At 38.4% G+C, this 21973-nt stretch overlaps 1 protein-coding gene across 3 annotated transcripts; it reads left to right on the forward strand.

Annotated features, from left to right (window-relative positions):
* The first annotated feature begins 1160 nt into the window (after window positions 1-1160).
* LOC103707705 (3'-5' exonuclease domain-containing protein) lies at window positions 1161-21751 on the forward strand. Of its 3 annotated transcripts, XM_008792294.5 has the most exons (8): window positions 1161-1833; window positions 6331-6462; window positions 7736-7859; window positions 10590-10975; window positions 11615-11691; window positions 11793-11928; window positions 20718-20921; window positions 21240-21751. In XM_008792294.5, exons 1-8 carry the CDS (start codon window positions 1270-1272, stop codon window positions 21297-21299), a joined length of 1683 nt encoding a protein of 560 aa, XP_008790516.3. In that variant the 5' UTR covers window positions 1161-1269; the 3' UTR covers window positions 21300-21751. The 3 variants fall into 3 exon arrangements, with proteins under 3 accessions (XP_008790516.3, XP_088579835.1, XP_088579834.1); XM_088723709.1 differs by lacking the exons at window positions 20718-20921; window positions 21240-21751 and adding an exon at window positions 18881-19336 and having other exon boundaries at window positions 1182-1833; XM_088723708.2 differs by lacking the exons at window positions 20718-20921; window positions 21240-21751 and adding an exon at window positions 17345-17487 and having other exon boundaries at window positions 1182-1833.
* The last annotated feature ends 222 nt before the right edge of the window (window positions 21752-21973 follow it).

Raw genomic sequence — 21973 nt, forward strand, 5'->3', positions numbered from 1 at the left:
AACAAATAAGGGAGCTTTCATCTATTACAACCATTGCAATAAATAAAGAAAGCTAAAAAAAATCTTGACTTGTAATTAGGGGTGGCAATCGGGTCGGGTCAGGCATAAACAGGTCGAGTCAAATACAGGTCGGGTCAGAAAACTATAAATCTGGATCCGACCTGTTTATTAAACGGGTCAGGAATTACAAACCTGAACCTGACCTGTTTATTAAACAGGTAACCCGACCCGACCCGTTTAACCTGTTTAATAAACAGGTAATCTGTCTACCCAACCCGACCCGATCTGTTTAACCTGTTTGCCCAACCTGACCCGTTTAACCTGTTTAGACCTGTTTAATCTGTCCAACCCGACCTGTTTAGACCCGTTTAACCTGTTTAGACCTGTCTAACCTGTTTAACCCATTTAACCTGTTTAACCCGTTTAACCTGTTTAGACATGTTTAACATGCCCAATAGTTAAACGGGTTAAACGGTTTAAACGGGTCAGACATCTAAAACCCGTATCCGACCCAATTAATAAATAGGTTAAACGGGTCGACCTGTTTACGACCCGAACCTATTTAGGCCAAACCCAAACCTGTTTATGGCGGGTCGAATACGGGTCGGGTTGGCGGGTCGGGTCATATTTTGCCACCCCTACTTGTAATATAATAAGAAAAAAATAGCAACAAACAAGTAAGAAAAAGATTGTACCCAAAAAATTATGATAGAAAATTAACTGAAACAATTGAAAATACTGTTTGCAAACAAATAGGAAAAAGTCTAATAGAATATTTTTCTCTTTTAATTCCAATTGAAGTTTTTTTTTTCTTTTTTTCATATCAAAAAGATGAATTTTCTTTTTATCGAGATCATGCCAATAAATTCTTTTATTTCTATGATTCTCTCACCACCATTTTGTAAAATTAAACAAATAAGGATAAAAATAGAGAATGAAAAAAAACATGCTCCAAAAGATTAAGAAAAACATTATAATTTTCCTTAATATATGTTATGTAGGGATTGTTGTATAATTTTTCTCAATATCGTCCCATAAAGGTAGATCTGACCACATGTTCCGCCGGGGCAAGTATGGGCCGGGCCCGGGTGTCAGGCAAGTGAACTTTTTCGGCCCAAGCTCAACCTCAGGCTTAAATCCAGGGCCGGAGCCAGCCCGATATAGTTTTCCCATGCCTAAAATCCATTTTTCTTTTTTCTTCTTTCTTTTTTCTTTTTTCTTGATGCTATTGCTCCCGACTCTGCTGCTTCGTCTCTTCTCCTCCTCGACATGGATTTGAATATCATTACTGATATTCAATGGCCCCGAGGAAGCCGGTCAAGAACTGCGAAAAGGGTACCGGAAGCGATCCAAGATTCCGATCCCACCGCCATGGAATCGAGCAAGATCAGGCCCCGGCCCTTCGAGATCCACATCGTGACGGCCGCCGACTCCCCGGCGTTCTCCCTCCTGCGCTGGGCCCTCCACCGCTCCCCCGTCGTCGGCCTCGACGCGGAGTGGAAGCCCTCCCGGAACAACTACCACCAATACGGCGAGAGCGAAGGCGGTGGCGGCGAAGCTACCTCTGCTCCCGGCCGTACGCCGTCTTTCCCTACTGTGTTACTCCTTCAGATCGCCTGCCGGGTCCGCCGCGAGCCGTCGGATCCGGCGGTCGGCGACTCGCCGGTGTTCTTGGTGGACCTTCTGTCCGTCCCTCTCCCCGCCCTATACGAGGTGCTTAGGGAAATGTTCGTGGCTCCGTCGGTGCTGAAGCTTGGGTTCAGGTTCAAGCAGGACCTCGTCTATCTCTCCTCCACCTTCTCCTCCCAAGGCTGCCGTCCCGGCTTTGATAGAGTACTCCCTCTCCTTCTCTCTCCATTTTAGCTATTTTCTTGAAGTTTGGAATGCGAATGTTGGTAAAATTTGTAACTTAAGGTTGCGCTATATGGGAATCACGAGTCTGTTAGAAATTTTGGGGTCAGTCTAGAAAAAAAAATAATGTATTGGTGTAGCCAAAATAGGTACGTTTCACATTCTTTGTTGGACTCCTATCGATAATATTGCGGTGTTTTGCATTCATTTATTCGTGTGCCTAATGCGTTAGCTGAGCTCTTGCATTTCCATGTTGTTCACTATTTCTTTGTGTCGGATCTTTTTTTAAAAAAAAATTATTGTTATTTGGCTACATCCACTTTGTTAATATATTCTTATTAGGTGTCAGTTGATTTTCGGTTCCCGTTGAATTTTTTTGGGGCATGGTTGATAGAATTGATTAATTTCTTCCATACTGTTGAAATGCGGTCCATTTCTATTCTCTTGGATTTTTTACCATTGCTATTCTGGGAGATACGCTAAACATTTAGTCACACAAAGTATTTTTACATTGCTCAATTCTTCTATTGGATTCTTATCTGCTAGTTTTTGTCTTCTTGATGTATCTCACGAGCTCTTATTCTTGGTCTCTGTCTCGTTTTACAACTTAACTGCAGGCCTTTATACTTTATAATTGTCATGAAATGCCAAGTCATCACATGTCATTCACCCCGTCAAGAAAGAAAAATCTGTCATCAACTTTTTGCCTAATGTTACATGGAATTTGTGTCATTTGTTTGAGGAAAATGCTTTAATTAGTCGCAGTAGACCTACAAGTAAATGTGCATTATCTTTTTTCTCCACCCCTTTATACAAGCAAAGTTCTGTGAAATTTCCACTGTATGCTGATTTTTTAGGTGCATACAAGGATTTCACTTAACAATGCCTGTGGAATCAGGAGTTACTTTTATTAAAACAGGTGACATGGGTGTTTTCAATTGTGACATGATTCTTGGTCTTTTGTTTAGCCTCAGGGGAAAAATATAGCTGGTGGAGAGGTGCCAAGTTTTCATTGTATGGAGATCAGTAATAAAGTTGGAATATGCCTTATTAAGAAATCCATACTTGTTGAGGGCAAATGAAGTGATAAGGGGGTTGAGTGAGAAGAATTGACCAACAGTAGATCAAGATGATGTGATCAGGGACGGTTTTCTGCTTAGGAAGAGGTGCAACAATGACTTCCGTTAAAGATTAGGATCATCTCCATCAGTGAAATAGTAGTATCTTTTAGAATAGACAGGTGTTTGATGTACATATTTTTTTAAAAAATATCTAGAAAGGTTCGCCGAACTAGTACTGAAGGGCGTACCATCTGGCGATCGGTACAGTGCGGTACGGGTCCATACCATGCCGTTCTGGGACATACAGAAATAGGAAGAGCAGAAGAGGGAGAGGGAGGAGAGAGAGGAAAAAGAGAGAGAGGGTCGAATAGGGGAATCTGCATAATATATTTTTGAAAAGATTTTAGGGCCTTTTGATGAATTGGATTATAGGTGACATGGTCTCATTTAAGTTAAAATGCCACATCGGCCTCTTAGTGTTGGTGCCCACATGGGACCAACCATTAGAGAAGGGAGAGGAAAGGAGAAGGGAAAGATGTGCCCGCCAATATTGCAATCCTTGGCAGCAAGTTGGGAGAATTCTTGTGGATCATAATTTTAGGATTGCTTACATGGTGTTGTAGGACTCGAATATGGAAATATGGTAAAATATTTTATTTATTTGTTAGATGTGGCAATTTTTAGAATAGAGAGGTGTTCGATGTATATATTTTTTAAAGATGTCTAGCAAGGTTCACTAAACTGGTATCGGAGGTTATACTAGCTAGCGACTGGTTCGGCATGATACGGATCCGTACCATGCCGTTTTGGGTGTACAGAAATAGAGAGAGCCGGAGAGGGAGGGGGGGAGAGAGGGCGGGAGAGGGAGAGGGAGGAAGGGAGGGAGAGGAACGGGGTGAAAGAGAGGGTGAAAGAGAGAGAGCTTGAAAGCCCTCCTTATCATCGTCATTAGGGGCAAGGTGCTCCGAATTTATCATGGGCATCGGTTTTGTGGGGGTTTTGGGGGGGGGGGGGGTGGGTTAACCGAATCGGGGAGAGGGTTTAGTCAAATGGTGGAGCTAGTTTGACCTATTTACTGAACCGACAGGGCGAACCGTCCTGGTTCCTTGTTGGTTCGGTTTGATATGGCCAATCATGGTGTCTAGGATCCATAAGTAACTACCATTTTATTGTATAAGTAGGCCTTAATTCTAACTGGCAATGCCATAGAGAGCTCTCTCTTGAGAGAGTGAACGAGGCAGAGAAGGGAAAAAGGAAGAAAATTGGAGGAAACCTCATTGATCGTTTGGTCTTCTATATTAGAACATTGAGTGATAGAAGCTATCTATTTGTATTTGATTTCACTTCTTAGTTTGATACAATAATGTCAAGGGCATGCCTAAGGTGTGCCTGAGGTGTAAGGCACTCACCTTACGTTCGCCTCGCTAAGGCATTGAGATGTAAAAAGAGGAGCATCTTCTTGATTGTTTTTGTTGTTGTGTATATTGCTGTGGTTGTTTGGCTGTGTGTTATTTATTGTGATGATTGTGTTTGTATCTTTTTTTTTCTTTTTTAAGTGATTTTGTTGTATGCGTGTGTGCATGTTGTCAAATATATTTAACATTGTGAGTTCATTATATATGTATATGTATGGACATATCTGTAAATGCTTATATGTATATGCAAATACATATATACATATGCACACACATGTATGCATTAATGCCTGTGTATATACATTATTTGTACAAGCACATATCACATTACTTTAAGTCGCGCACCTTGCTTTGCACCTTGTGCTTAGGCTTTAAAGAGACCTTGGTGCCTTGGTGCGCCTTGACTCTTTAACAACTTTATTTTGATATGTTTTTTACTATTGGTTGCCGACCTCACCTGAACCCCCTTTTTTCTTATCGGAGCTACTGGCGTTAACAGTTTTATAAGTGACCTGTCATATAACATGTCTGTACTTTCTAAAATAAAAGAATACGATCATGTCAGTTTTAGATTATAGATGTGTTCTTTGGTGGAGCTAATTGTTGAGTTATGGATCTTGATATGAGAAATTACTAAGTTGGGATTGGTAATGTTGCTTTTTTACTTCATTCTCTTCCTTTTTGAGAACCAGGATGGTTTTATGGCTAAGGATTTGCTTATCAAATTTTGGATTTGAGCCTAAACTCAAGCTCTTTTCTCCAATATGATTCTCTCTATTATCTCATAATTCTATATTAAAGGTCTATGCTGGAGGTAGTGGAACAAATTTTCTGTCAATTCACGATGCTTTCATACAAGGTAGTATGTCTTTTTCAAATGGAGACTACTTTTGTGGTCTTTTAGGAAAGAGTGATGATTTAGGAGAGTATATTGTGTGTATTGTTGGAAGATGGCTTAACCCTTGCCATTGAGCTCTGAGGGAGACCCAGGTCTGAGATTGAAATTTTGGAACATTGATTTAAAGATTACTTGGAGCCTGATCTGCAGACACAATTGAATAGACAAATTGTTTTGGATGCGGCTTTTTTTTTTCATCATTTGAAGGATATTTGCCTTCCAGGAAAGAATGTTGATTCCCTAATCTTATGGAGAGAAAGTTGTTGCTTGGTCAAATCTTTCCATGACAGCATAAAATACTGATAGAAAATAAACAAAACAGGAGGGGCTTCAACTTGGCTTGTCCTTGCCATCTTTGCCATGCGGAGCAACATGGCACCCTTATCATTGTGTTATTTCTCGTGCTCGAGCATGGTTGCATATTTCTGTTGAATTTATTTGGGGAGCTTAACACTTGGTCTTTTGTTTGTCTGTCATTTTATAAGCAGTTGACATTTTTCAATTAGTCAAAGTACACAGTTAGTCTTGTGTTTTGCACACAGTTAGGGTTGTTTCTTTTCATAGTTATCCTTGTTCTATATGCACTTGCAAACCCGGGGATTAAGCATAAAATGGCCTCCAAAATCAAGGAACAGGTCTAAAATTTTCAGTCTGCAGAGGTTAATAGTAATCCTGTTTCTGTTTTTGGCTTATGACTTTTGTTGTATCCTGCCTATAGAATTTTACTCCTTTCTTCCCTCCTCCTTGATGTGAAAAAGGAATTCTTGTAATATTACTACTTATGATTAAATACTAAAATATTTTTATTGGTGAAAGGTAGAATTTTGTATAGTCCAAGCTTGTCTCTTCTTTTCACTCTTTGTTTTATATTTGTCGGATGAAAGATCTATCTTTTCTAATGATAAGACATTGATGCTCTCAGTATTCTTTTCCTACAATTCTGTACATCTTTACTGTGAGATTTATATGAGCGTGTGCTTCTGGACATTTTTAGGAACAACACTGTTGGTGAAGTTGTAACCAACTTGTAAATCCATAAGCTTTGCCTCTTTTATTTGCTGATAAAATGACTTTTAGAATTTATGACTATATTTCTGCGTGACAGGTGGAGCCATTTCTTGATATTACCAGCATACACCATTATCTCAAGAATCAAAATGTTGGGAAAAAGGTTCCAAAGGAGACTAAAAGCTTGGCAACTATTTGTCAAGAAGTGCTTAATATCTCATTATCAAAGGTTCAGCATCATGCTGTTGACTTGTCTCTCCTTTTGTTGGACTCCTTATAAAGTTAGATTGAATTTTTCCTCCTAGTATTCATAGCCCTGATATTTTACGGTTACTGAAATTTTCTCAAGTATTTCCCATGGGTAATCTTATGATCTGAGAAAAAACTTGAGTTCTTCATGTGTGCAAAATCAAAAACATCTTTATTATTGGAATAATATGGAAGCTGATGCGTAAATCAAGGTCTGATATGAGCCATGTACATTCTTTTTTCTTAAAGAAAGAAAACTGCATGCTATTTAATAATAATAGTGTTTCTTATACTTTGAAAATTCGAAAAAAGAAATCATTTTTGAGAAGCTTGTAGGCAGTTTCATCATCTACTAAAATGAACCACTGCAAAGATTGGTATTTTCAAGGGAGCAAAAGCAAGGTTTTATATGACATTCCATATTAGTACTCGGTGTGCCCCTTAATATGGTACTGTATCAACACTGGGTAATTGCTGTTACCTTTCTTGTGCCAGCACCGACTGTGTACCATGTAGGGGTGGCAATCAACGGGATGGGTTGGGTTGGGTTTGAGTTGTGTTGACCTCTCAAAAGCTGTAAAGCTGACCTAAACCTGCCCTGACCAGCCGGTGGTGGTCACGAGTGCCGGACCCGAACCTGCCCTGACCTGGCAGGTCAGGAACGCTGGATCCAAACCTAACCTGCAACCAACCCACAACCAACCTGTCAACTCATTTAAGGCCCAAGCACTCTTATGTTATATATATTACTTCCTACATGGCCATTTAATTGTTTATGGATATTTTTTCTTCCTCCCAAGAAAATGACCCTTGCTTCTTTCATTCTGTTTGGCTTTGGTTAGTAAACACTGGTTGTAATGACACCATCTTTCACACCATCAATAATGAAAAGGACAAAAGTTGACTGCCCATTTCAAAGAGGAGCTTCAGCAAAACATGTATTAGTAATTGTTAATGCTGAGAATCACTAGAATAAATACCATATATTAACCCCATTCTTTTATTCTCTCCAATCTTAATGTTAGGTTTCTTTATTTTTTTTCACCTGTACTTCATTTGTCACATTTCACACTGTGCAGCTGTGCTTTTTGAAAGATTATAGCTTAAAATGTTTAATAACATTATAATTGCCTTTTATGTTTTTGGATGGATCTAATTTGTCTTTGGTTTTTTTTATTATAAGTTTCTGTCCTGATTATGCTGTTTAAAAAACTTCTTTATGGATTTGTCTCATATTTCATACCTTCATTCAGGAACTTCAATGCAGTGACTGGTCATGTCGCCCTTTAAGTGAAGATCAGATATTATATGCTGCTTCAGATGCATATTACTTGCTCGAAATATTTGCTGTCTTCCAACAAAAGTTCATCACTGAAGGTTCATCTTCTGGAAGCTTAAAACCTTATTAGATGCTCAAGTCTCTAATAATATTGTCCTAATCATGGTCTGCCGTACCGGTCCGTACCGGCCGGTACGTATCGGTCCGGCCTAGGACCGGTACCGGATCAGCGTAGAATCCGGTACCGGTGGTTTATTATTGAAGAACCGGTACGGAACCGGTACGCGATCGGTACGCGACCGGTTCGGACCGGTACGCGACCGGTACAGGATCGGTACGGGACCGGTTCCTACCGGTCCGAGCCGCCACCAGTACGCCGACCGGTACTGGTACGACGGACCTTGGTCCTAAGACCTAACACATTTTATTTTTTGCTTAGTTTGTATATTTGTGTATCTAGTTATTCTTGTAGTTATTATGGTAAGGGACTATATATTTCCACACATCACCACCAAATTAACCTAGTGACTGATTAGCAAAATGTAAACTGAGGATTTCTTACTCGAATTCTACATAATAACACTAACATAAATCAAGAATAACCTCAAACTTGAATTCCATGTATCCACACAATTGTAAATTAATAATAACTTTACTCAAAGGGCGCAACCAAGTGCTAAGACTCAATAGTTTCCAAAAGCTGCTTCTCTGAAGTTATAGTGGTATACGAGTAATAAAAGAAAACAGAAATAGGTGAACTTTTTTTTTTAAAAAAAACAATATTTCAAAGAAGTCAACATATTTCATGTAAGAAAGAAATGAGAGAATAATAGATAAGAAAAAGATAGCCATGCAAGTGTTAGTCTATGATATGATCACAATTCAAAAATGTTATTAAAAAAAAGGAGCATCCTAATACACAAGCCTCTTGCCACTTCGGGGATGGTCAAATATACTCAGCCTTACCCCTGCTTGCGGAGAGTTTGTTTCTGTGTTTCGAACTCATGACACCTAGGTCACAACGAAACAACCTTACCATCGTGCCCGAGTTCGCCCTCTAGTTTAAAAACATTATTGTGATTGAAAAAATATTGTGACCAAACAGGAGAAGTGGCTGCAAGGAGGAAGGACTTAGAGAATTACGATGAGTTGTATGGTGCAGTGGATATAAGAGAAGATATTAGAGGGGCTGAGATGGGATGGAACAGCCGGCGTGCATGGCTCAATGGATGGTGACAGGCTAACTAAAGGCGGAACCCCCATGGAGGAGATAAGGAGGGAATAGAAGGAAAAGCATGTCCTGAGCACGAGCTAGGATTCTAGGGCTCCTGTTTTTAGGGGGAGGTTGGATTATCTTATAATCTAGGCTATCTATCAAAACAAAGGATGCTCAAAATATGCTATTATGATATATAATAATAATGATTTGATATAAATGTTTATAATATATTTATTGCAGATCAGGCTTTAAGTTATGAAAGGTTGCCCAAACCCACCCAGTCTAAAGGAAGAAAAGATTAACGCCTGGCCAGACCCATTGTGCTTGAGGCCGAGGCCCATTTCCAGCCCTATGGACGGATTTTGGGCTATAAGTGGCTAGAGCTCCATTATTAGTAATCAACAAATGAGGATCTGCACATGTGGTTCTATGGTTTTCCCTGTTAGTGTTGCTTGATCTGACGTCCCTAGCATCTAAAAGTGTCAATACGTGTCTTTGATTTGCAACATGTCAGTATGTCGAACTCTTACTAATTGCAAATACAATGATTTTAAGTTTAAAACAAAAAAAAAATGAATAATGGGGAAAGCAAACTTTTAATGCATATTAAGATATTTGGCATTAATTAGCATCAATTTTTGTTCATATTGATTTGCTGTCTCATTAACGAACCCCTTACTAGTACCATCCTATTACAGTGTTGGTATGCGATATGGTATAAAATGGTAAGGCATACCGAGTATCGGTATGGTATGAGACTATGTACCGGTTCGGTACCGGTATGGTATGGTATGTCCAATGTGATATGGTACCAATCGGTACGGCGAATCTTGGTTCATAATGGTAAAATGACTTTATAATTACTAATAGATATAGTTATGAGATCCTTGAATTCTAATTTTTGTTGTTGCTCAGCCAAACTCAACATGTATATTTCTGCTTCCATGCAACATTGCTTCCCATCTCGTTCCCTTATTATTTTATCCTTTTCTTCTACTTCTATTGTTTTCTCCATTTTCTTACCCCGTTTCCATCTTGGGATATAAAATCCCACTAGATTGTGCAAGAAATATACATTCCAACCATCTCCATCCTGCCCATAGTATGTTATCATAACATTAACTTGTTGATATATGTTGGATGCTTTTGCACGTGCTATATGATAATCAGTATATCTCATGTGCACATTGTATAATCTTCATTTCATCTGATCAAACATTATTTTTATAAAGGGTCATGACTGCTTGAAAAATTTGCTACGTAACAATGAATTATTAAGTGCTTAGGCATTGTTATACTTTTCGTTCTTAATGACGTAAGTTCTATGGTAGTCAAGGTCGCACATTCCATGCATATTTAAGGATTTAAAATGTGCAATAGAAGAGTTTCAGGGCTCAGTCAGGGTTGATTAATGTTTTCCAGAGGGGAAGGAATTTGACAAATGAGTTAATATGACTTTCTATCTTGTGGAAACTTTTTGGTGCATGACCATGTAGGTAGTCCTACCCGGAGGTGACATTTCTTTTTGGTTCGTAATTTCTTTTTAGCTGTTAAAATGACGGTTTCCATTTCTGGTTTGTATAATTGTTGATGAACATGACTCTTGCAGGCAAACCATTATCCAGTCTTACAGAGCTGAGTGTCTCCAGTGCAATTGTTGGACTGAAGGAAATACTTACAGAGTCAAATATTTGTGATAATGTTTTGAGGATTAAATTTTGTAAAGCATCTGAAATGGTCAAATCAAGTGGTTTGAGTGGACATATTCCGCTGAATGACTTCATCTCAGCCATTGTCAGAAAGTTTGGTGAAAAGATTCTGTTGAAGGAGTCAGACAAAGTCCCTAGGTCTTCTAGACGAAAAGTAAAACGACGGTCATCATTAAATGCAAACCACAAAGGGCAGTTTGATTCTAATGGTGATTGGCAGGGCCCCCCACCATGGGATTTATCATTAGGTGGTGATGGATGCCCAAAGTTTCTATGTGATGTAATGGTATGAAAGGTTTTTTCACATGTTCCTATTCATATTAATACATGCAAGTTTTTTATTTTCTCCTTGTTAATGTTGTTATTCGTGAAGTTATAACAACATCTACTCCTAAGTGGCTGCAATGCTTCCTGTGTGACTAGAAGCTGTAGACATGCATGTTTTGAGTCCATGAACTGATTAGCTTGTATCACCATTAGTTAATGTATATAGGTAGCATATCCTGAATCAAAACTTGAGTTTGGATATGAAGTTTGGGTCAATAGCCTCATGCTTCATTGTCATACCACTTATCAATAATCTAAAGTTACCATTTGAGGGCAAATGCGAACATGGTTGTACTGTGAAGATTCTCGCAATTGATTCTTGCCAATACCAGTTTCTCATTTTGGAAATTTCATGTTTGATGTAAATATTGAACAACTGGAACTCTTTGGTTTTCTAACATGAATTACGACAATATTGATTTAATCCCTAGTTGCAAGGTCCATTTGCCTGATGGTCATTTCTCAGTTCTTGTTCAAGGAAATGTCTCTTTATATTGTTTGATAATGTAGAATCTGTTTTAAACGAATTTTTGACACTGTTCAAATTTTGCTAATTTAAAATTTAGAGCATATAACTTAAGATTGAACACTTCCACAGGTAGAAGGGTTGGCAAAACATCTGCGTTGTGTTGGGATTGATGCTGCTATTCCATCTTCAAAAAAACCTGAACCACGGTACACTCTTCACAAATTTGGGCTTTTTGTGAATCTCATAATTTTTTCTAAAGATATGGTTCTCATATATTTTTCTTGTGTATTTGCTATGTTGTCTTTAGGCAGTTACTAGATCAAGCATATAAAGAAAAAAGGGTGCTTTTAACACGAGATGTGAAACTCTTGAAACACCAGTACTTGATAAGGAATCAAGTATACAGGGTGAAGAATCTTCTCAAGAATGACCAACTATGTGAGGTACATACATGGATAGCTTTCTAGATACATAATTGAGCACTTTTTCTTGCTTTAGGGTTTTGTGTCGTCTTTCCTTGAGTTCTCATTATGCTTCCGATGATGTTGGATACTCTAAATTAGAATTATCCTTTTAATTGTTCGGAGGGCCACAATCCCACTACAAGGCGAAATATAAATCTTGAGACCAGACCCTGGATATTTTAAGAAATCTAGAATCGTAATATTACGCACTTTTCTTCAAATCTCTTGCAGTGTTCTATTTTTTTTCTAAGTAACCTCCGTCATTAATGTGCATTTGTGCAGTACATAGGGTCCTCAACTTTTATATTCTCATAATTTGTTTGGGTTTATTTGTGGCCTTGCTTTATGAACCAGAAGGGCTAATTTCTTTGAAATGCATTATTCTGTCCATATTATTGCCACTTTCCACTGTTATCCTAATGAAGAAGCAGAACTAATGATGTTCTACGTTAGCTACTAGGCTGATCTGGAGAGAATATATCATCAGTAATAGTTCGTCACTAGAAAAACTGACATTCAATTACCAGTCATCAATTACCAGTCAAGATGCACATAGCGATCCAATTATCATTTTGGAGGATATTTAAGCTGGTGATATAATGAAGGTGCTTTAGAAGTGCAGCAAGACTTCTAAGAGGAAGAAGAGCAACAACTCATGCAAAGTCTAGCATTTTCCTCGCCTCTGAGTAACAAGTGATGGGAGTAGGAATTTTGTGCCAAACTTTCTGGACAACCCTGAGGTATTTCGTTATATTTGAATTGAACATGTCTTTAACCTTTGATGATCGAGCTGAAAATGATTTATCACCATTTACATGTAGAAATATAGGGATGGCAAAATGTGACTCGATCCGTCAACTTGGCTCATGTTCGACCTACCATAAGCTGGTTTGGGCTTGGGCTAAACGGGTCGGGTCGGGTTCGGATTTCAGACATTTGACCTGTTTAACACGTTTAACCTGTTTAACATTCGGGTCGGGTTCGGATTTCAGACATTTGACCTGTTTAACCCGTTTAACCTATTTAATATTCGGGTTGGGTCAGTAACTCGTTTAACCCATTTAACTTGTGTGCGATTTATTTAACCTGTTTAAAACCTGCTTTAACCTATTTTTGTCCTGTTTAACCCGACTCGCTTAACCGGTTTAACCTGTTTAAATCTATTTAACATGTTCGAAACCCACTTAACTTGTTTAACTCGTTTACCTTGACTTGACTTGTTTAATAAGTGGGTCATGCGGGTCGGATCGGATTGCCTGTTTAATAAATAAGTCAGGTTTAGATCTGAATTTTTGATCTGTTTAATAAAACATCGGGTTCAGGTTGAATTTTGGCCCGACTTGACCCGATTGCCACCCTTAAGTAAATTGTGTGTACATGATAAATTTTATGCTATATTGTTATAGAAATATGGTTTGTTTGTGGAAACATATCAAACTCTCTATGCCCATATGATTAATTTAGGTTATTGATGCTTATGGGGGTTGTTTGGATGTTGATATAAACTATCTACGATCTTCGTATATATGGCTATCACAGAGAATAAGTTAAATAGTGAGAAAGAAGAAGCGATGGATTCAAAAACTCGTAGAAGGGGACAATACCGATTGTACCAATTGCTACTGACAATTTTTTACTTTTTTGTGAGGTTTTCAATTTTGGTACATATAGTCGGTGCCAATACCATACTGATATTGTACCGTCTCAATAGGAAAATGGTATGGGGTTCAGTGCCGATATTTAAAACTAAGAAGTGCCGAACTGGCCGATTCGGACTGTACCGAATTGAACCGATTGGTTACCGAAACTGTTCACTCTTTAGAAATAGTATAAATGGAGCTCTCGTTTGAAAGTTGGAACCCCTTCAAGATGTCTTTCTCTCATTTGAAACCCTCATTCTTGCCGAGCTGTCGTCCCTACAAAGCCCTCATCCATGCGAAGCTCTCATCCTCGTCGCTGGTGAGTCTCTCCCCCCCCTCTCCCCCCCCCCCTCTCTCTCTCTCGGGTTCCCCATCGCTGGTGAGCATTAGGAAGTGACCATCTTACTACCACTCCCTAAAAAGAATTTCGAGCCAACTTTGAAAATTTTCACTACTTAGCTGTCTAGTGCGCTCCGTGACTTATTATATTTGATTTTTTTTGGATGTATTCATGCTAGAATTGTATGAGTCGTCCGGTGTAGCAAAAAAAATTCACTACTTGTAGCATACTTTTCTAGCAAGAAGTCTGGTTTCTTAGAGATATGAAACACGAATTTGGATGTCTTCTTCTGTAGTTTCTGTTTTTGATTAGATCCTTTCAAGTTTTTTCTTCAAGCTGAATGAAATTCCACAACACTGTGAGTAAAGCATCATTAAAGGTCTTTAGATCAATGACTCCAACACCACCTTGAGTCAGCAAGCTGCCTCCTAGATTGATTCCCTGCATTTCCATGGAAAGGCTTTACAAAGTTTATCAATCTCTTTAAGAAGCCATATATCGCCTTAAAGTGTTATCTGGTAAGTAGGTATTATTGTGAACTGTTCATCAACAAATGTTAAACTTCCCCCCAAATGGTAGGAGTTTTCCTTTCCACCATGCTAGTTTCTTCTCTATCTACTCTATCAAGAAGTACCAGTCATTTTTTTCTCTCAACACTGAATGATGTAAAAGGTAGCCCAGGAAAGTGATTTGTAGCCTAGTTTCAGCAGCATCCATAGAAGCAATAATAAATATGTCAATAAATGGAAAATCATTTGCTTATCACTGACAATTGGACACTTGTGAGACAAAATTTGACAAGATACTCAGAAAAGACTTGACATATCTTTAATAGTCTCTGATTCGTTACCGTACTTAATGTGCACGTATTGTTACTTAGATCAATTTCAGGTACATGTGTGCACCTAGAAGCGGTCAAGCATGCCATCCAACCCTAGGATCTTGACATTGAATGGTAGCATAGCTGAGGACATGGCTATCAGCATGCATTCACCATGTCCAGCTTTTTTTGAGTAATAGTGTCAGCACTAGACAAGTGCCTATTCTCTTACGTACATAATGCTGTTTTAGCAAAGCTGATGGCTTGTTCATACAACCTGTTTTAGTCTTTCAGGATTGTACTCCAATGAGGTTTATTCGGTAAAATTGGCTCCTTCGTTATATTAGCTTTTTTTCTTAAGGTTGATGTCTTTATATTCCTTATATATAAGCATTGTCATTGGAGGCTGGGCCTTGGCGCAACGGCAAAGTTACTCCATTGTGACCTAGGGATTATTGGTTCAAAATATAAAAACTGTCTCTCTGCACATAGGGGTAAGGCTACGTACATCTGACCCCTTCTCAAACCCCACAATGGTAGGAGCCTCGTGCATTGGGCTGCCCTTTTTTATGACCATTGTCATTCTTTTTCCGTTGACATGAACATGACATGGGAACCACATTATCAATTCAACAAGCATGTGTCAAGCACTAGGCAGATCCATGTTGTCCGATTGCTTTTTTACATCTATGTCAATAACTTAATATGCTCCATTTTGTATATCAACCTTCCAATTGCTTTTTTACATCTATGTCAATAACTTAATATGCTCCATTTTGTATATCAACCTTTTAACATCTACCCATTAAAAATGAACCCAAACTCATTCAGAAACTTCTAATGTATTATCTCCAAGGTTTGCCGAACCAATACTAGGCTCATACTAGCCGGTTGCCGGTTCGGTGCTATACCAGTACATACGTTACTGGTTTGTCAAACCAGTAGTGGGCTCGTACCAGTTGGCTATCAGTTCGGTGCTGTACCGGTACATACAATACTAACCTGAGACGTATCAGAACCTGGGGAGAGGGGGAGAGGGGGAGAGGGAGGGAGAGGGGGGGAAGGAGAGAGGGGGGGGGAGAGGGGGGAAGGAGAGAGGAGGGAGGGACAGGCGTACCTCCAACTATAGTTATCATCTACGATGGCCATGGTCGCCATTCTCATTGTCACTCTCATGGTCATAGTTACCATCATCATGGTCGTTATGGTGAGAGAGAAGAGAAAGGTGGCAGCATGGTCAAAGAGGAGAAAAAGAGAGATGGCGATCCATGGTTGTCATCATCATCGTCATTGGCGGTGGCGGCGGCAATGAAACCCTAACCCTAGAAAGGGAATCGTGAGAGAGGAGAGGATTGCAAAAGGTGAGGACGATTAGAAGAGCGAGGAGAGGAGCGTAAACTTGTTTCGATTCTAGAACAGCCAAAAATCATTTGAATTTGGGTAGACCCAAACGATTCAGGCCGGTTTTGATTTGGGGCTGCATCTGGTAGCCAAACTATCCCTATTCCTAGCGGTCTAGTTCAGTACTCCTCGAACCGCACAGTTTAGGATGGTTTTGCAATCCCTGCCCCTCCACCCCCTCTGAGAGAAAGTAGAGGTTGCATGACAAAATAATGCAATTAATGGGCTAAAATTATCTCCATCTTGATTTATGATTGATTAGTAGGCGAAGTCCTGGTGATATTCTACAAGCCACAAGGGCTGCAAACAACCACAACTAGTTACTAGTTAACACAAGAAATTATATATTTTACATCATATTGAAGCTTGGGACCAGCCATAGTCAGCAAGAAACTTAGATGCAAGGCCTTTCATGGGTCCATAATTGGGTTCCAGTTTCTTGGCTTTGCTTACTAAATTTAAGATATCTTATGGTTTGATTTAATTTTGAATCTAGTGAATCTGTGCAGCCCTTCCATTAGTTCATTACCTTTTAATCTATTCCTAAAATTTAGGGATTTAGATTCTGTAATCTGCTTGGATTAAAATTAATTCGAGTCCTTTAAGAATTCTGATTGTGCATTGCATTTTATATCTTATTGTATTTAGTAGAAAAATTTTCACAATTTTCACTTAATGTTAGAAATAGATAGTCACTGCATTTGACATTACAAACACTTGTGCCCCATGTGCTCATGCTTCCTTCTATTTAAATCGTCTGCTTCTCATTCCCAAACCAAAATCTGATGGAAAAATATTTCCATTTTAAGCTATACGGATGGACACAACATTTCCTTCTCATTCACATAAACTCACTTAAGCATATGCTTCTATTCGAGCAAGCTAGTTAATATAAATGATGCCCTATGCATCAAGTGAAGATGACAATCTGTTCATGTTTGACCAAAAAAGCTGACATTAGCAAATCATTACCTGTAAAGATGGTTGTCTTCTCCATGAATACCTGAGAGTCATCCTGGTCTGTTTGCACACTAACTGTTACCTTAAATCTTAAAAAACTCTGTTCAACAGGTGGTTGGCTGGTTTTGATCATATTTGAGAATTGGTAGCTTGAAAAAACTTAAGTAAAGATTATTCTACTGATCTGATTTGTTTATCCAAGTATTTCCCATTAATATACTGTTCAACAAGCAGAATGAGAGTATACTTTCCACTTGAGCAAGAGCCAAGAAATGCTAAGGAAGCAATTCCAAATGTCTGCGGATACAGTTTCCCCGTGGTTGGGGGCCCATCAGCACAATCAGCATAACTTCTCATTCTTACCTATTGATCAGATAATATGCGCTGAGCAAAATGAATAGGTGTGCCAGTCACCTCCTTAGTTATTCTCTAGTCATTTGTTGGCTCTTGCAACACTAGCCAAACTCTCTTCTATACCTAGTACCATGGGATTGTTGTAAGGTAAGCTTACTTATCATGGCAGCTTAATTTATGTTATTGCTGTAACTTTGGGATATAGAATAAATTCAATGAAGGGTAACTGTGAAGTTTCCAAAAAATGCAAAAAATATTTACAAATCAAAAATATGAAAAAAATTATAAAGTGACATGTAAGTGCATTACTGCACGCAAAAAAAAAAAAAGACCACAAAAGAAGCAAGAATAACAAAAACATATGAAGGAATAAGTAATGATGTATATGGTTATATATGTTTCATGAAGCTGTTTTAATTTGTTAATAGTTCATGAAAACCATTTATTAAATGTTTGTTACCAGTGAGTACTTGGGAGTAATTTGTTGAATGTTTTGCCAATATTAAACCATGGCTAGTGAGAAAACTTTTTAATAATTCAAAGAATATTGGGACTATGATAACATTTGCTCCATATATCATCACTGGCATATGCAGTAGGGGGTGCATAGTTCGGGTTAGTTTGGAAATAATTCCAAAATCTAACCGATTTAATCCGAAAACCGAAACTAAATCGACCCGAGAAGCCACTTGAAACTAACCCGAGAAGTTTGGTCGGTTCCGATTTGTTGGATTGATGTTCGATGGGTTGGGCTAAATGGGCTGATCCAAGTCTAACCATAAAAATTCCATACTATATAGGGTTGATGTTCGATGGAGTGGGCTAAATGAGGTGGACTAAGTCTAAACATAAAAATTGCATTTTATATATAAGAGAAATATGAGAAAATAAAATAAAATATGTATACACACACATATGGGTCAGGTCGGGTTGGGTTGGGTCAGGTCTGTTTGAATTGGTTTTCTGAAAACTCAAATTGAAACCGAACTGAATTTTTTCAGTTCAAGCCTTTCTCAAACTAACACCAAACCAAAATTATAAAAAAAAATTGATATAAACCGAACCAAAGAGACTGCTTTGTGTCGGGTTCGCGGCTTGGCCGGTTTTTTGCATACCCTAATATGCAGTATGCATGATAGAGTGCTGCTTAGAGCGAGACATAATTTATCGGTGGCATCAGCTTGTTTGCCTATTTAAGAGAGTGAATTTTGCAGCCTCACTGATAAGACTTAACTATTCTCAGTTTTTGTTACATTAAATGTTGCTGATAGAAGGACAACTACTGCCGGTTAAAAGTGATTATCATGAGGTTTTGTCTTATTCTGCCTCCCTTACCTTAATCCAGAGTGGCATTAGATTTATCAACAGATTTTTACATATTCCAATTTTTTGAGGGCATCTCTTGATTTTTTCCAGTTTAGTGCTTCATGAAGCTCATTACACTATCATTCAATTGCCAAGATGAAGATGCATTTTGGACCAATGTCTGATCAATTTTGACCTGACACTTCATCAAGTATTAACAATGCATTGTGCTCATTTGTGAGATGTTTGGAGCTTCTATAATAATCTTTCAGCATTTAAGGGAAATATTACGTACCTTGGAGATTTGGTGGCAAGCATGGATTTGACCAGACTGATTCTTAATGAAACTATCCTGTGGTAGAAGATAATATGCAGTTAGAGTTCAAACAGATGCAGTTTACAGTTTCATGTTAGTTTTGTGGATTGGTCACTGCCTGTTCTTCGGTGTAGCTTTCACATGCTGAAACCAGCTTTCATCTTCTCCAAACTGTTGCTCATTTTACTTTTGTATAGAGATCTTAAAACTGAGAGATTGCAAGTCAAATTAAAGATTGCATCAGACTTTAATGTTGCTAGTACCATTTTATCTTATATAGATATGCCCTGGGCAAATTTATTTTCCTCTGGATAATGGAATACATTATTACATATGAGAAAAAGATGCAACTCTAACTTAGTAGTTTCTTGTTAGTACCAAAATGAAGATTGTAGCATCGTTACGGCATGATTATGTTAGATTGATAGTGATGCAATGACCAATAGCTGAAATATATAATGGCCTTGAATTTTGGTGATAATTCAATTATAACAAAGAAAATAAGTGATAACTGATATTGGTGTTGCAGTATGTATTCTAGGAAAAGGGCCAAAAAGTTTAATCTGAAACTGACACCGCAAACAGGAAGTTGAATATTGCTATTGAAACATGGGAACTATTATCCTTCTAAGGAGCAGACCAAGTCTAAGCCGGTGAGGGTTTTAAATTAAAGGAAGACCTGATTCTGCTTTGATTGGTGGAAATTCGAAACATCAAGTTGATCTTAGGGAATGCTAGGTTTGATGTGTTTTAGAATGCATGGGCTAATTCTACATGTAAAGTCTTGTTGCTGCTTTGTTGGGTTTGAACTTTTCTCCTTCGACCTCTATTGCTCCAAGACTTCGCTCAAAAGTTTCCTTCTAACAAGAAGCCATTTCGTTGATTTTGAAACTTATGATCCAAATACAGTATTTTAAAGGAAGCAGATGTGAATAACATGATCATGATTATTACCACCGAAAAGGGTCATATCCATGAGCTTTTCATTGGATTATTTGTTGAAATCTTTGGCTTTGATTTATTACTCTTTCAGCAAAACCAGTTGTCATTCCTGACATCAAGCATGCAGCTTTGAGCATTGGGTCTAGCAGTCTAGGTGTTAGCAAGGGCATCTTCGCCTAATAAAAGTAACCTGTTAGTCATAAACTATTCTTTTGAATATCAGAGGGCTTTGATGGCTACTGCTTGTTTAGACCATTGGTTTGGGCAGATGTCACTGCTTTGATGACATTGCAACACCAAATTGTCTTTGAACCTCTATTGGTTTCTTAATCCCACAATGAACAGGTTTTAGTACCATAGTCCCAATTGTTGAAATAAGGCTTGTTGATAATAGTTATAATCGAAAATCAAATCATAGTCCATTAATTACTGAGCGTATTGTAAAAATTTTTAAAATTTGCCAGCTAATATTATGCAAGGATTTCCTGGAAGCTATTAATGTTTATTCACTGTATGGAGTATACCTTGTTTCAAGCTTATGCACACTTATATCCTTGAGCGAAAAATAAGATAAAAAGACTTCAGAGCTTTATAAAAGTTAATTTGTTTTTTATAGTTGCATGCAATCGAGAATAAGAAGCTTGGAAGTTCTGCTTGTGCTTCAGCTTCAACGTGCCTTATTTATTACAGGTGATCAAGACCTTCCAATTGAAGATTACTGAGGAACAACTCATGTCAAGATGTACAAAATGCAATGGGAGCTTCATTCAGAGACCGCTGACCACTGAAGAAGCTATTGCAGCTTCAAGAGGGTTCCAAGTCATTCCTGACTGCCTCTTTAACCGGAACTTAGAGTTTTGGCAGTGTATGGATTGCCACCAACTTTATTGGGAGGTAATCTTACCTTACTCGCCACTTCTTTATCATTCTTTAGTTTTCATTTATTTTTATAATGTTCGTCTTTTCTTCTCATTCAAGGTTGGCCTTCTTGAATGTTTGATAATTGAATATAACAAGGGAACTAGCTTTTTTGTCCCTGCAGATCTTATGATCAATTTGTCATCCATTAACTTAAATTATTAGTGTTCCTGTCATTCTTTATGGTCCCAACAGCCATGTGCTGCTGCCACATGATAAGCTGCTAGTTATATTTCTTCTCTCTTTCTGCCTATTTCCACCCTTCGATGACAGAAGCCTGCTATTTTTTTATAGGGAACCCAATACCAAAATGCAGTTCAGAAATTCATCACAGTTTGCAATTTGAATGACTGAGCCAATTTCAAGGCAACTGGCCCACTTTGAAGGATACATTATCATCTCTTAAGTGAGAGAGTTCCGCGGCAACCAGGCCATAATGATGACTTTCAATGTAGCATAATAATTTACTCTTCCTTGAACCTAATCCAACGTGGGTTGTTGGATGACAGAGATGGGACCCAGGTGCATCAGCAACTAGTATATCATTTGTTTTTTCACTTTGTTAATGACCTTCCAATTACAAAGAAGATGGCGAAGAGAGCTGGGTTTGACCGCTGTCCATTCCTTCTTCAGATTATCAGAAATCCTTTCTTGGGATGTATTAGTGATATACAGATATAAATACTCTTTATAAGTGAACTGGAAGGACCAAAGAAGTACCTTGGTTTGAGCTTCTAGTGTACGTGTGCAGTGTTTGTTATTTTATAGTGGCTGATTAGATTACGGAGAAGAAAGTTTTGGGTCCACCATGTTTGTTGTTGTGTATTGAATTCGATTTGATTAAGGTGACATCTTCATGAAAGGGTGAAGCAAGGAGTGATTTGGAGAGGGATATTGCGAGACCTCTCCACCCATAGGGCTCGGCGGTCCAAGCAGTAGGGCGGAGAAGGGTGGGGGTGGTGGCGGGAGAAGAAAGTTATGGAAACTGGACAGCCTCGGCCCACCTCCGTTGAAAGAGACTTGCTTTC

This window comes from Phoenix dactylifera, chromosome 6 (assembly GCF_051530095.1).
Source record: "Phoenix dactylifera cultivar Ajwa chromosome 6, Ajwa_hap1_PhDact_Kaust_v1.1, whole genome shotgun sequence".
Taxonomy (NCBI): domain Eukaryota; kingdom Viridiplantae; phylum Streptophyta; class Magnoliopsida; order Arecales; family Arecaceae; genus Phoenix; species Phoenix dactylifera.

Coding starts and splice junctions, on each gene's coding strand:
- LOC103707705 (XM_008792294.5), top strand. CDS start 1,270: ATGGATTTGAATATCATTACTGATATTCAATGGCCCCGAGGAAGCCGG. Junction 7,860..10,589: donor ACAAAAGTTCATCACTGAAG/GTTCATCTTCTG, acceptor TGACTCTTGCAG/GCAAACCATTATCCAGTCTT. Junction 10,976..11,614: donor AGTTTCTATGTGATGTAATG/GTATGAAAGGTT, acceptor ACACTTCCACAG/GTAGAAGGGTTGGCAAAACA.